General features: G+C 37.9%; 1 protein-coding gene across 1 annotated transcript; it reads left to right on the top strand.

Annotated features, from left to right (window-relative positions):
* Positions 1–6,069: 6,069 nt before the first annotated feature.
* AGA (aspartylglucosaminidase) lies at positions 6,070–14,730 on the top strand (the record flags this gene model as incomplete). The annotated part of the gene is given in 6 exon segments (XM_006162040.2): positions 6,070–6,266; positions 8,795–8,948; positions 10,117–10,229; positions 11,712–11,824; positions 13,009–13,123; positions 14,655–14,730. Coding segments are annotated over 6 exon segments (698 nt in total), but the record flags the coding sequence as incomplete, so codon positions are not given.
* Positions 14,731–15,603: the final 873 nt, after the last annotated feature.

Genomic DNA, 15,603 nt, shown 5'->3' with positions numbered 1-15,603 from the left:
AGCTGGAGACTTTTAAAATTTTACAATAATTAATAGATATCACATTCTGCCAAAATGGTGAAATGTAATAGCTCTTGGTGGAAAGCAGCTGCTATAGACATTCTTCAACAGTGTTGGGGTTTGGGATATTATTATTCATTATTATTCATTATTATTCATTTCTTAGTTGAGTCACAAATATCACCAGATCAACAAACATAACAAAATTAATATCAAATTTCAGCACTTTAAAGATGAAAACTCTACAAAAGGCAACTCTCAAGAAAAATACATTTGAATATATTACAGACACGAATGAAAGTTTTGACATATTTCAAATGTGAGATGGATGAACGAATGTGCAAGGCTTTAATAAAATATTGTGGCACATTTTCTATTTTTGCCATTTGACAGAGGCTCCCTATACTGCTGCTGCAGCTTTGATGAATGTATGTACCACCCTAGTGATGCAAAGAAAACTTATCCTTAATATATACCCAAAGCAGTCCTGGTTATAAAGATAAAACATTGTATTCTGTATGAAGGAGACTGAATGTAGTATCTCAGTGCTACTTTTAGTACTATGAGTTCAGTCATATAATTTAACTTCTATAAACTTCAATCCCTTCACCTGTAAAATGGGAGTCACAGATGAGATTATATTAGTGAAAATGTTCTATAAACTGCTATGATAAAGAAGGCAGCATGAGAATTATTCCTATTTGGTTCTCTATTGCACTATTATTAGCAAATTAATAATAGTATTCCTCTTCCTCATTTGGGTTTTGAATTGAAATGTAAAAGCAAAAAGTAGAATACAAAGGTCTGAAGGATCATTTCCATAATTAATAAGTCTAAGTCAGAGGCTATCCCTTACCTAGAGAGTCCACCCAGAACTGAACATACTTAACCTAGCCAAGCATTGACAAGGCAGGGGCAACCTAATCTGTAAATAGCACAGACTCAGGAAGAAAGAGGTCGAAGATGAGCCTGGCATGCCTACTTCAATCTTTCCAAATTTATCAATTGAAGAACCTACTCAGAGCAAAGGAATAGAAAAACCCAGGGTCCAATGAACATCTTCAACAGGAAAAGAAATCTTAAGAGTTGAGAGAATTGTTTCCCCCTTAACATTCGTCAGCTTTTAGTTCTCTTACTCCAGCAGACAAGCAATGAGAATAAACTACTAATCTGGGAGTTTCTGGGAAAGAAGTGGCTGATCCCAGGCCTTTTGCCCTTTCCCTGGTTTGAGTGTGGATGTATATTTGGAGCAATAGCAGTTGTCTTCTGACTGCAGTGTAACAAGTTCTGACAATGTAAAGCTACTGAACCAGTGCCAGCAGTGTTCTTCCTATTAGGTGCAAAAAATGTAAATCCCTATTGCTTTAAATACCATTAGGATTTCTGTTATTTGCAACGGAAAGCACTTAAAGCTAATATAAAGGTTCAGAGTTGCAGGTATCACAACCCTAAACCTATGAAATTCAAAGAGTTTAAAGATTTATGATCTATGCCTTCCCTGTAAGGGTTGTGCAATAATTAGGGCATCTACACTACTGAGTGCATCGGGCCTTTGAGAAGCAATTAAAAGCTGGTGGGTTCAAAGCTATCCAATTCCTTACCCAGTAGAAAATTATAAAGATGTTCAGAGGGTTGAAAAGCTGCTCCCTCAGAGTCACAGCTCGTGTGATACTATTATATTATCTCAAACCACCTGCCTCCCTCAATTTGCCCTGAATTTGGAAATCTGATGAATTCCTTATCTGCCTTGATTCTTCAGAAAACCTAGAATTAGTAAGAGATATAGCTAAATCTCCTATCCCCCTGAACCCTGTAAGAGACACTTAATCCTAATTTTGACCTTCACTTCTGATCTAGTGTGACACTATTTTAATTGCTACAGGGTTTATCATATAAACTCAATGTAGTATCAGATAGGTTAAATCTGAAACAGTCTTCATATACAAAGAATGAAAACTTAAAAGGCAACATAAAGCAATGATTTAGTTCATGGACAGTCGTCAATGAATTTTATACCTCCATCAAAATGATATCTAATTAGAGATGTATAGCAGCTTTATTTATAACTTCCAAAACATAGAAGCAGCCAAGATGTCTTTTAGTAGGTAAATGGATAAACAAATTGTGGTACACCCAGACAACAGAACATTATTCGACACTAAAAACAAATGAGATGGCAAGTCATGAAAAGACATGGAAAAAGTGTAAATGCATATTACTAAGTGAAAAAAAGCCTATTTAAATAAGCTACCAACTAATGATTCCAACTATATGACATTCTTAAAAAGGCAAAAATATAGAGACAGTAGAAAAGATCAGTAGTTGCCTGGGTTTAGTAGGGGAGGAGGGGCTATCTAAATAGGTGAACTTGGAGCACAAAGGATTTTTTGAGCAGTGATAATACTGAATTGTAAATACTGCTGGGTCATTGGAAAAGTCTTGATGCATTTTTGCATAGAAAAACAGAAAAATACCTCATGACTTTCCTGACAACTTAATATAATGGCACCTACCTAGGAAGTTTATTCTGCTGCCTTAGGTCTTTACTACTATACTGGGTCACATTTGTGAAAACATCATAATGTTATAAACAATTTTCATAATAAACAAGTTCCACAAATAAAATTACTTACTGTATCTTCATTGTGATAACTTTATTATAGGAGTAGCCCAGTATTATAATTACAAAATGAAAATATGCTGCATATAACTCATTTTGAAAAAGAAATCACTTAATAGGTCAATATTCTACTGCACAATCTTGGTCTTTATCAGTCACTAAGATAGTGTTTAAAGGTTAAAAAGTCAAAAAAGTTTGTGATTTGAACCTTCTATTGATTTGACAAATGTTTTAGGGGCATGACCCAGAAAAAGTATTTCAGAGAGTATGAATACTCTCTTTTCTCATTTAGAGAATGATAAGATGACACTTATTTCTGTATAATGACTCTAATTATACCCAGAATGTACAATCAGATAGCAACATCAAGTATTCTTGGATTAATGTAAAAATGGATTTAAATTAGAAATATGGTACCACCGTGCTCTCACATCAGCAAAAATCATTACTTACGGTTTGTGAAACTGACAAGAGCAAATGCCAATCAAATAAATAGACTGTATTTAGATAACCCAGGTAATAGTTCAGTGGGGAGTTCTGAAAAAGAAATTATTATTTCAATGCCAAGTCACGCTTCCAGCTTTGAACAAGTAGCAAAACATGGGCATGTTTCTCAAATGGATTTCACAGCATCAGTGCAAAAGCTGGAGGGGATGGCTTAGTTTTTTAAGCCTCAGATTTGAAATACCTAGACTCCCTGCAACTACAGCGTTAAATCCTCTGCGGAACCACCGCTTCAAATGCTATCAGGAGAGACTCAACTCTTCATCCTTCTGAGACTGATAAATTGAAAGCCATGAAGTTTAGAGGAAATGGAGGGGTGCCCGCAGCTGCCCAACACCCCCCCCCAACTTCCCACCCTCCATCACACTTGGGAAGGCTCTATTTGTAACATCATTTAAGGTTCCATTTGAGGCTTTCTCCTTGCTAAGAATTGAGGATGCTGTTTTTAAGACATACAGAAATTTCACAGTGCTGCCATGCACCATCTTGTAAACAGTCAAACCAAATTTCAGATAGCTTAGAGTAGACAGAAAACATTATTTCAAACTCTGATTTAATATGGTCAAGAAATGCATAAGTGCTTACTTTTAAAATGTATTATATTCAGCCAACTCTTTATTATCCCTATGGAAATTTCTGTACCTCAAATTGATTTTTTGTATGTCCCTGAACTGCTCCCTCCCCATCATCAATTGAGGAATACTTGGTAAATTCCATTAAAACAGTTGAATTTTATTTTATTTAAGTATCGTTTCCACTCTCTTATCCCCTTCCTGATTTAGAAAACTGTGTAGTAAATCCTATGAAATGAATGCTACTTTTATCTCCATTTTATAGATGTGGGACAGCATGGATCAGAAAGAGTATGCGTTAACCACAGTCAATATGCTGTTACCCTAAATTTTAAAATCCAAGTCTTGAGAATCCTCTGATGTGTCTCTAGCTATAAGTAAGTTCTATATAAGAACATAAACATTTAACTAAACACAATTGTGTAGAATGCTAAATTTAAGTAAAAATAAATGTATAACTAGTTCTTTTAATTTATGAGTAACACTACATATTTCTATTATGTAAAATTAATTATTTGAAAAAATGAAAAATTGGAAAGGGTTCTGGGAAAGCTGTTGACCATTTTTTAAGGTCTGTCTATTTGTTAACAGATGTCCCTGTTCATTTAGGTTTCCAATAAAGCAGAGGACTCAGTTATATTTAGACACAAATGAAAACCTAAGTGGAAGTAACACAAGGTGACTTCCAGGACCAGAACACCAACTATTCTTCAGGTGTTAGTCAAAGAAAAATTAACCCAAATACCATACTAATCTAATTTCTTTGATTAAGACATAGCTACAAAGATTTGCTAAGTTTAGGAAACTGGATAGTGGACCCACTGACTATTTTAACAGCTAATAAAAAGCCACCACATGGGGTAAGTTCTTTTGAGAATGAACATCAATTATTTTAACTCCATATACCCATGGGAACGTTCACATTTTGAGGCCTTTTCTCAAACAATCCCACTATAGTATGTTTTCCTCCAACCAAAGAATTAACTTCTCTGATGGGAATTTTTACAAGTGAGGAGAGAGAATTTTGGAGAAAAAAGTAGACACGGTAGGAAAAGTTCAGGGTTTTTCCAGCTAGGGAAAACACACACACACACACAAACATCTTAAGAACTCGGAAGAGGCCAGAGAGCAATGGGCCCTGAGACCAATTTTCCACGTATTGTATTATAGAACTTCTCCTGAAAGCAAGTCCTAGCTCCTTAGGCTGTATAAATAATACTCAGCTCAGGTGCTAAGGAAAATCAATTCCAAGGACAATGTATGTTTTCCTTGCTTGCTTACCCTGTTTCACCAGACTTTCAAATTTAACCTGGCATTAGCTTATGCTGATTACCACAGCACAAATGACTTGTTCCGCCTCCAAAATCCCACAGAAGGAACTTAAAACACGTCTCTTTAATTACAACTTTTTAATAACATTTCCTTGCCTTGGGATAATTCTTCTGGGCTATTTTATGTTGTTTAAATTAATTTCCTAGCAATGGGAGCCTTGAAGGTTGTGTAAGCTTCACAACTCCTACCTAGATCATCTTTGTAAAGCCTGGATATATGCTCTTTTAAATTATTTAGTTACACGTGTCTTCCTTTGGCAACATGGGTTGGCACTCCAGATCACTCCTTCTCTTATTTAAATATTTATATAGCATTTAAAGGTGCCAGACATGTGGGTAAAATACATTCATAAAGGAAAGGAGGTAGACTTCTTGCCCTAGAGGTGCAGCAAGGTGGGCTATGCAGAGAGTAAATGTCTACCTTCCCGGACAGTTTCTCCGTTTTGTTTTGTTTTCTTCAGCTCAGAGATTCATGAAAGGATGCCCTACAAAAAGCTGGGATGGGGAGACGACTTAAGGTATGGGGCGGAGGGAGAACTATAACAAGAATACACAGTAACCATTTCAGACCTCTGAGTGTGAGGCCTATAACAAGAATACACAGTAACCATTTCAGATCTTTGAGTGTGTGGGAGGAGCCCCAGAGTACATCTTGAGTTTGGCAAACTTTTCAACTTCAGCTTTTAATTTAAAAGATAAGTTTAAAAAGAAAAAAAAAAATAGTACACTGCAATCACCTAAAGTTCACGGGATCAGGCAACTCAAGGCTGCATAATTTCATACTGATTTTCCAAAAGTAAACTCAACCTACCTTCTAGTAATTAAGCTCAATTCTCCCTTGAACAGGGAAAGCAACAATTTGACTGTGGTTTTTTTTTTTTTTTTTTAAGGAAAACACCTTCGCGGGACAAAACACAGAGCCAAGGAGACCGAACATTCCCGCGGTCCCGGAGGACACCACGTCTCGCGAGAGTTGAGGGAGCATTGGCCGCGCCCCCTGGTGGGTGGGGGGCGGGGCGCTCGGGATCTCGAGTTCCGGGAGCGAGGGGAGGTGGGTGGGGTCGACCGCCGGTCTCGGGACCTTCTCGCGTTGGCCGGCGCCCGACGCAGCTATGGCGCGAAGGTCGATCTGGCCTGGGCTTCTCGCGCTGTTCCTGCTCGGCCCGGCTCTAGTGCGCGGCTCCAGCTGCCTGCCCCTGGTCCTCAACACTTGGCCATTTAAGAATGCTACCGAAGCAGGTGCGGGGCAGCGGCCGGGGCGGGTGGCTGCGCTGCGAAGAGCAGGCGGGCGGGGAGGACCGGCCTGCTGGTCCCGCAGAAGTCGCGGGAGTTAGGAGGGCAGGCAAGCTCTGGCTCTAGCCAGGCCTCCTGCATCCCCTGCGTCTCCACGTTTGCAGCTGACCTTTACCCTGTCCTCCCTAACGCTGCTGCATTTTAGTCCTCATCATTAGGATACTCTCTTTAGGCAGCTCCCCACTCCCACCCTGGGCCAGTGTAAATATTTTCCACCCTAGAGTTGACTTCACGGCTTTCTGCTTTCATTCCTTTTTTTTTACAAACGTAAGTGTGCATACACACACACACACACACACGTATTCTATTGTTGATGGTGTTATACCAATAGAATTAAACACTGCTCATTGTTCTGTATTGTGTTTGTTACTCAGGTATCAAAGGCCTTTCAAAGTCACCACATAGGATATACATCATTTTGATCTCTGTAAAGAATACCACTGTATGAGTTTTTATTTTTGTTTTGTTTTAGCATTTTCTCCTTGAATTTTCTTTTTAATTTAATGAAAATAAATTGTTTCCAATCAATTGCTCAATACTGCGTTTAATTTTAGTGACACCTACATCGTTTTTGCCTAATGCCTATCTCCTGTCTCCCTCTCCACCTCTCCTTTCTAACCCTTCACTTCTCTCCAGTACCCTAAACTCCAGCTTTGCAAACGATTAATAATTTCCCACACATGAATACTCTCCCGGTTTACGTTTGTGCCGCCTGCTGACATGCTGCACTTACCATCTAGGATGCCGGTTTCCGAGCCTGGCTGCACATAAAAATCATCAGCAGAGCCGCTCACACATCCCTTCCCTGGGCCTCATCTCCTGAGATTTTTATTTCACTGCTGGAAGCAGACCATCTGTTTTTGTTTCTTGTTTTGTTTTGTTTTAAGCTGTATAGGTGATTTGGATTTGCAGCCAGAGTTGAGAACCCTATGGTAAGGCTATTACCTCTTCCAGAAGGGTTCCCTGATTTACTTTCCTCGTTTGCAGACTGAGTTAGGTTCCTTACTAATGTGCTTTGATGTCACTCTGTAAATACCATCAACGTGGCATTTTCAAATTGTGTTACACATGTTTCTTTTATTCACTTCAAGACATAACTACAGCAAGAGTAATTTCAGACCCTAGCTACCACATTCAAGACTGCAAATACTTTTCTGGGACAGAATTGACTCCAGAATTTGGTAGAGCAAAATTTGTGTGTTATACGCAGTGCATACATTCAGAGAAAATGGGAAAACAGGTCTATAAAAAGGTATCCTCAGGGATGACGACAGAGTGCAGCAGCTTGAGTAGGGGACAAGTATGTCTAAGTTGATTGTATTAAAAGGAGGAAGTTCTTGAAAAATAGTGTTTGGAGCCTGTAAGTTCAGTGGAGATACTTTAAGTTTTACCAGCAATATCACCTACCTTCAAGGTATTCTGTTTTTATCAGTAAGAAATTGCCCGATGAAGACTTTCCTCTCCTCCAATATATGGTGGCCCACAGAACACAGCACAGTGTTAAAAGCATGGCCACTAAGCCAAAGTGGGTACTTTTGACTCCCGGCTCTGTGACATACTAGCTGTGTGACTTTGAACAAATTATTTAACCTCTCTGGCTCTTTTTCCTCTCTAAAAGAATTATCATTGTATACCACTTACCCTGAAAACTGTTACAAAGATTTATTAATCCAGGTACCAGGAATTGGCATAATGGCTATGTCGCTGGACTCCTCCCATGTAATTAACCGTGGTTCAAGTCCCAGATCCGGTGGCTTAAACTCACGCCAGGTGCGTGTGCATGTGTGCCCGAGATCCCGAGAGGAGAAGGGATTGTGGCATGGCCATCCCCCCTGGGGGGTGATTTCTCGCTTTCTGTCTCTGTCTCTCTCTTTCTGGTGAGCACACATGCCCTATAGCAAAAAGAAACTCTCAAAAAAAAAAAAAAAAAGATTAATCCATATGAAACCCAGGTTGTAAATATTTATTTCTCTGAGATGTACATGTTATCTGAATAATAATATTAGTTGTGTATATGTTTAATAATTAATGATGCAGAATAAACTCATAAGGTTGTAAATTTAAAGGATTTGCAATTTAACTGCCTCAATAGTGTATATTGGATCTTTTAAAGTAGAAGATACTGATTTCTTTTCTCACACAGAAGAGATGGGTATGAGAAAGTAAAAATATTGGATCATCAGAAAAGTCATGATGCATTTTGCATAGAAAAATACGTCAGATTTTTCTGACAACCCAATAATCCTCACTTTGCACCAAAAGCCAGTCCGAGTTCTTCATGATAATTAGTTGTATAATATCTTTTCTATCACTGACTCCTTTGTAGCACTTGCAACTATTAAAAATTCAGCTTCACAGAGTAAATATGAAAAAAAGATTTAATAGGAGTTCTTAAAAGATTTTTGGTTTGTTGCATTTGGCATTGAAAATGTATATATAAATATAAATGAGGATTACTGGAATTTGATTAACAGCATGGAGGACATTAGCGTCTGGAGGTTCTCCCCTGGATGCTGTTGAGAATGGCTGCACTGTGTGTGAGCAAGAGCAGTGTGATGGCTCTGTGGGCTTTGGAGGAAGTCCTGATGAACTTGGAGAAACCACACTGGATGCCATGATTATGGATGGGTAAGATGCTCTTCTGCACCTTGCTTCATGTTGGCATACACTTAGTGTTGTAGCCTTCCAAGACCAAGACAAAAGAATGTATGAGTTTTATCATGAGTCAAAACATCTAGCTTATTTTACTTGGCCTTTCCCAATACAAGAAAGTTCCCTCTCAGTTCAAAACAAAACAAAAAAGAATAAAAGTAGCTTATGGAACTAACTAGTCTCCTTAGGACAAAAAGAATCTCAAGCTACAAAAATATGTCTCTGACCTTATAAACGATTGTTTACCTGTTGTCCTAGTTCATTGAATTGCTAATAACGAAAAAATTCCTGAATCTGGGTAACTTAAGAAAACAGAAATTTATTCAGTTTATGGACTGGAGATTCAAGGGCTAGGGGCCACTTCTGGTGGGGATTGTCAGGCTGCATCTCATTATGGTGGACAGAAGGAGAGTGTGGTCTCTATTTCCATGTATATGTTCTGGCCTCATTTGCTCTCCTTATAGACCTACCGGAACTCAATCACAGGGGCCTCACTGTAATCACTCCTGAAGCCCCACCTGTACACACCTTGAAGGTATGAAGTCCGCCACCTTTTCTAAAGTTTATTTCTTCCATGAGCAAGAGAGAAAGAATGCCCAACAGAGTCTTGTCATCACAGTCTACCAGCCTCAGCCAGCCCCAGACCATGAGCACTCATATGCTTACCATACTCAGGCAGGGTCTCAGCACAACCCTGGGATGTTCTTATGTGGGTCAGCCTCGCAGAACATTGGGTTTGACCACTGCACAAACATTTGGCCCCAAGTTTCCTCTTAATACCTTCATAACCAAACCCCACCACACCGTTTTTGGAGGACACAAGCCATAGCACCTGCCATTCATTGCTGTTGTGGTTTGTTTGCCTGACATGAAGACTTAAGGATTTTTCCAAGAGATATATTTAAAATAAGACAAAAGGAACTCAGTTTAAGTGCTATTGTGGTATCTGGTAAATTGATTTTGTATTTTTTCCTTAAATTTGTCTTGCTGTAGGAATTTTTATGAAATTCATGAATATTCTATCACTTATGTATTAGGGTTGAGGAGTTGATCCTATAAAACACTGTTGCTTGGAGAAAAACAGTATTTATTTTAATCTCTGAAACTATGAAAATATCTTCAGGTATATTTTTTTTTCTTGCAGCACTACAATGAATGTGGGAGCAGTAGGAGATCTTAGACGAATTAAAAATGCTATCGGCGTGGCACGGAAAGTACTGGAACATACCACACATACACTTTTAGCAGGAGAGTCAGGTATTTTTTAACTATAATTCAGCTGTTTCTTTTGTCTGTAGTTTTCACTGTAAAAAATAGGGCTTGAGATAAAATAGTGGATGAAGAAATAGTGGATAAAAGCAGATCTAAGTTTAAGTTTCACCCATTTTACTTAATATCAGTTTAACTGGGTAAGTTACTTCTAGATCTCTCTTGATTTTTAAGGTAGGATTTTTTAAAAAGTACTTTATTTTCTATAGTTGGGAAGTTGCTGAACTGAAACCTGATTTAATACCAGTTTTCTTTCTGTATGCATGTTTATATAGGTGTCAGACTCAAGGAACTTTCTTAACACAAAAAGATGGAAATGAAAGTTTTGCTACAGCAGTGTCGCTTATTTGAATGTCTTCAAAGTTATTTACCACAAATTATGCAGTGACTTACAATTTAAAAAAATATTGTTGATGATATATTACGTAACAATTCCAGTAGACTTCCTTTAGTTTGGTTGAAAGTACAGGATTGAAAACTGCCTGACAGGCAGAAGGATCTATTACCCATTCATTGGAATGCAGTTATCCTGTTTATTGGTATCTCCATGCTTTTTCCACCCTGGCTATTGTACACTAGTTAGTGCAGTAACATTCTGTCTTGATGAGAACTGTGCCTTTTCTTTCGTAGAGTGGAAAGAGGGAGATCGTAGAGGTGAAATTGGAAAAGAGAATGGTTATAACACACAGCTCAGGGTAATCAATCAGATCAGTTTTAAGACTGGCATATGGAAGTTGAAGATTTAGAAATTGATGTCATTAAAACAGTTCATATCTGATTATGCCTTTGAAAGTCTTTGTATCTCTGTCCCTAGATGTCTTTGTATACCCCACATGAGAGACTGCTCAGCTAGAATACCTCTACTATATGTTTTGTTTGAAATGTAGTTCTCAAGTAGCACTTGGAAAGATGGCCTGGCACCATAAACAGTTCTGCCTGGCAGAGAGGATTAGAGAAGATATGTGAAATAATTTGTACCATAAAATAACCTGGGCTATTCTAGTCCGGCATTGTAATTAGTAGAGATTGCAAAAGAGCAACCACAACCAGAGGATTATCTTAAGGAAGACATTGAAGGAAAAGAGACTGATCTTTGCTAGTAGATAGTATATCACAGAATACTTGGTAGGCAAGGCTGAATTGAGAAGGTTTATATGTGGCTTGTGTGCTAGGCATTTGCTTTTCAACAGTTTGAGTAGCTGACATGTAAATATTTTCTCAAACATATGTAAAACCCTACTGTCTCTGTTGTTATAGAGTCACAAGCAAAATTATAACAAATATTTTGAACATTATCTTTAAAATTCAGTTTTTTGAAATTTTGAAAGTTGTTTATGAACTGTCAAGAACTATGGAGTATGAGCAAAAACTTTTTGATATGTAAAGTAAATGTTTGTGGGAAAATGTAAAAATAAATAAATGATAAAAAAAAAATTATACTTAATTCACACTGTTCTTCCTAATCTCCAGCCACCAAGTTTGCTGAAAGTATGGGGTTTATCAATGAGGATTTATCTACCAATGCTTCTCGAGCTCTTCATTCTGATTGGCTTGCCCAGAATTGCCAGCCAAATTATTGGAGGGTTTGTATACTTATTTAATTTTGAAGATTAACTTATTTGAAAATAAGATGCAATATCCTTTCTGCTCTCTGTTGCCCACCTCTTGTCTAGTGCTGGTTAGTTAGCATCCAGGAACTGATGATTTCAGTTGACTCTGGGTATGAGTGTTCTTGAAATTCCTTCTGCATCTAAGGTATACCTAGGGTGGAAAACTCCAAGTCTCTGGCAGTTGTTTTCAAACTGTGAAGGTTCTACTGTGGGGAGGCAGACTGCCTCAGTCAGAGCTGTTTGGCTTGTATTTCCTTATAACAAAGTTGAAAAAAAAAATCAAAGTTTGGAAACTACTAGTTTAAAATAGTTCTTAGATTTTATCTATATGAAGTCTATTTAGTATCTTTCCCTGATTTGACTTAAGGATTTATACTGTTAGGTGTCTGGTATGTTTCTAATTGTGTAATTTGTCTTTAATGACACAACATACGTCAGTTTGTCATATAGGGTCCTTCTATGGGTGATCTGACACTCATCTGTTTCTCTCCTAAGTCCTAATTACCTTTGAGTAATAAGGGGTCTCTGGGGCTACCATTTGAAAAAGACTAGTCATAAAACCAGGGGAAGCACCTAACATGCTAAGAGATATGGCCTAAGTAGTAAATTTCTTGTTTTAATACCAACCTGTGTACATAACCAAAAAAAGATGAGCTTGGATTATATTCCTAAGCCTTTAATATTTATAAAGGACAATTTAGAGTACAACTTAGAATATATTCACATAAACCTAGCTTTGAAAAAAAAAATGGTTTTAAAATCTATTTTACTTCAAATCTTAGGATTCTTTGGCCAGGGAACAAATTCTGAAATGTAAAGGTCAGGTTGTATACCTGATTTTTTTGAAGATTAATATTTAATAAAATAATCTGTATCTACCATTATGCTGAAAATTTTAGGCATGTAAGGAGAAAAATCAGAGATCTGTCTCATATAAGTGTCTAGCACATGTTATATTGAGACTAGAACGAATATTTAGTAAACTTAAGTGTCCATTTATTTTCACATAAGACTTAGCTAATCTTTAGCTTTTAATGCTATCTTCAAGTTACCAGATGTCTCTCCTGTTTGTTACTAGTGTTTAGTGATTGAACATTACTACTTGCCAATTTCTAAAAACACCCTTTCTAAAAATTAAACTTAAATCTTGTTTATAGAATGTTATACCAGATGCTTCAAAATACTGTGGACCCTACAAACCACGTAATATCTTAGAGCAGGAGGATCCTACCTATAAAGAAAAAGGAGCTAATCACGGTCATGATACTATCGGTAATTTGCCTTTTTTAAAGAATTATTTATTTAACTTTGTTATCATTATTTCTTATTTTAACCAGAGAAAGAGAGACAGAGAGAGAGGGAAAGTGGGAAAGCAAGCTGCCAGGTACCAGGACTCGAACCATGGTTGACCACATATGCGTCCAGCGCCTTACCCACCATGCTACCCACTGGCCCAGTAATTTACCTTTCATATAGTTTTTGTGGTTAAAACTTAATTACCTTTCTGCCTTCATTCCTGTTCATATACCAGAAGATGATTTTGATAATTTTAATAGCCAAGTAAGCACACCGCCCTCCCACATACACACACACACACACCCCTGAATCCTAGCATCTGTATACATTTTGGTAAATTACATATAGAAGATCTCTAAAACCCAATGACTACTCACATGTAGATTTTTAAATCTTAGTTTGATTTTTTTTTGATAATTTTATGTTGTTTGCCATATTCAGTGTTTCCAAGATGTAATGTTGAAAATTTCCATCAGTCTGTATCAGTGACTTCTTTTGGGATTACCTTTGAAAAGGTATTGAAAAGTAACTGTACAGTTCAAAGAGTGTGGATATGAGATGTTTACTAAATGATACTGTGAAACTAGGTCATTACAAAGTACAAATTGGAAAGGTACTATGCCATGGCTAAGGCCACACGGGAAAGACTGGTTTTAGTTCCCCACCCAACCTGAACAGTCCTGGTGCAATGGCATGCACCTGTCATCCCAGCTAACTGGAAGCTGAGGCAAGGAAGATGACAGAATGAGACATTGTCAGAAATAAACTCTCGGGCTCTCAGGGCCGGCAGGTGGCATGGTGGTTAAAATGCTGGATTCTCACATGGCCAACCATAATTTGAGCCCCGGACCTGGTGGCTTGAAATTTCACACCAGGTATATGTATGTATATGCCCAAAATCCCAGGAGGAGAACAGAGGAGGAGGGATTGCAGCATGGCCATGCCCCTAGGGGGTTGATTTCCCACTTTTACTCTCACTGTCTCTTCTGCGAGAGCATTTGCCCTATGGCAAACAAAAATAAACGGGGAGGGGGGCAATTATATCACTGGTTTCGATTATTATATCAATTATCACTGTTTTCTTCTATCTAAAATGAATGAAAGAGCATATTTATGTTAGTTTCTTAGTTAAGTTTGTTATTTTTTAAATATAGATTGGATTGCCTATAAGTAACAGAAATTTCTCACAGTCGTGGAAGCTGGGAAGTCCAAGATCAGGGCACTGGCAGATTCAGTGTCTGGTGAGGACCCATTTCCTGGCTCTTCGATGGTGCCTTCTCACTCTGTCCCCACATGGTGGAGGGGCAAGGGGCCCCTCTAAGGGGCACTAATCCTTTGCATGAGAGCTTTGCCCTCATGACCCAGTCATCTAGGATTTCAGCATATGAATTTGTTGGGAGGACACACATATCTACACCATAGCAGTTGCCAACTACTAAGTTATTTTCTTATATTTGAGGTCAACTTTAGGTACATACAATGATTTTGTTTTGTTTTAAACTTCTAGGCATGATTGTAATCCATAAGATGGGACATACTGCTGCTGGTACATCTACAAATGGTAAAAAATTCAAAATCCAAGGGTTAGTGTTTCCAAGAGTACAGATTTCTCAAATACATATTGAGTATAAAAAGCAACATGTGGGGGCCGGCAGGTGACGTGGTGGTCGAGGCACTGGACTTCCACATGGCTGACTGAGGTTCAAGTTCTAGACCCAGCAACCTGCTTTCTCACTTTCCCTTTCTCTCTCTCTCTGTTTCTCTCTGGCCAAACTAAAGAAAAATAATAAATAAAACGTAATTCTTTAAAAAGAAGGGGAAAAAAGCAACATGTGTTAGATGCTATGCGGATTGCAAATGGCAAAGCAGTTCTAGCCTCACAGCTGAGATAACTGAAAGATATATGTTACGCCTGCTAAGTGGCGAAGGAGAAGGAGTCGCAGCTAGTGCTTTAGAGCTCAGCACTGGCTGATAACAAAGTTAATTGGCATAGGCATATTTAATGTACAACTTGTTTTGTTGGATGTACATGTTGTGGAATGGGTAATTGAGCTATTTAACATATGCATTATCTCACATACTTTTTTGTGGTGAGAACACTTAAAATGTGCTCTTAGAAATTTTCAAATATATAGTATGTTGTTAATTAACTTATGTCAACATGGTAAACAATTGCTGTTTTGAATTTACCCCTCCTGTACAACTGAATTTAGTGTCCTTTAACCAACATCTGAACCCCCACCCCCACCCCCCCAGCTTCTAGTAACCATCATTTTAATTTCTGTTGCTATGAGTTTTACATTTTTACACTCCACATTTGATAATAACTCAATCCCCTACCCCCACCCCCCCAGCCTCTAGTAACCATCATTTTAATTTCTGTGCTATGAGTTTTACATTTTTACAGTCCATATTTGATAATAAATTCCTACATAATTGATATAATTAGTAAAATC

Source organism: Tupaia chinensis, unplaced genomic scaffold (genome assembly GCF_000334495.1).
Source record: "Tupaia chinensis unplaced genomic scaffold, TupChi_1.0 Scaffold139518_1, whole genome shotgun sequence".
NCBI lineage: Eukaryota > Metazoa > Chordata > Mammalia > Scandentia > Tupaiidae > Tupaia > Tupaia belangeri.
Note: the sequence above shows the minus strand (reverse complement) of the source record. Positions and strands in the feature narration are given on the sequence as shown.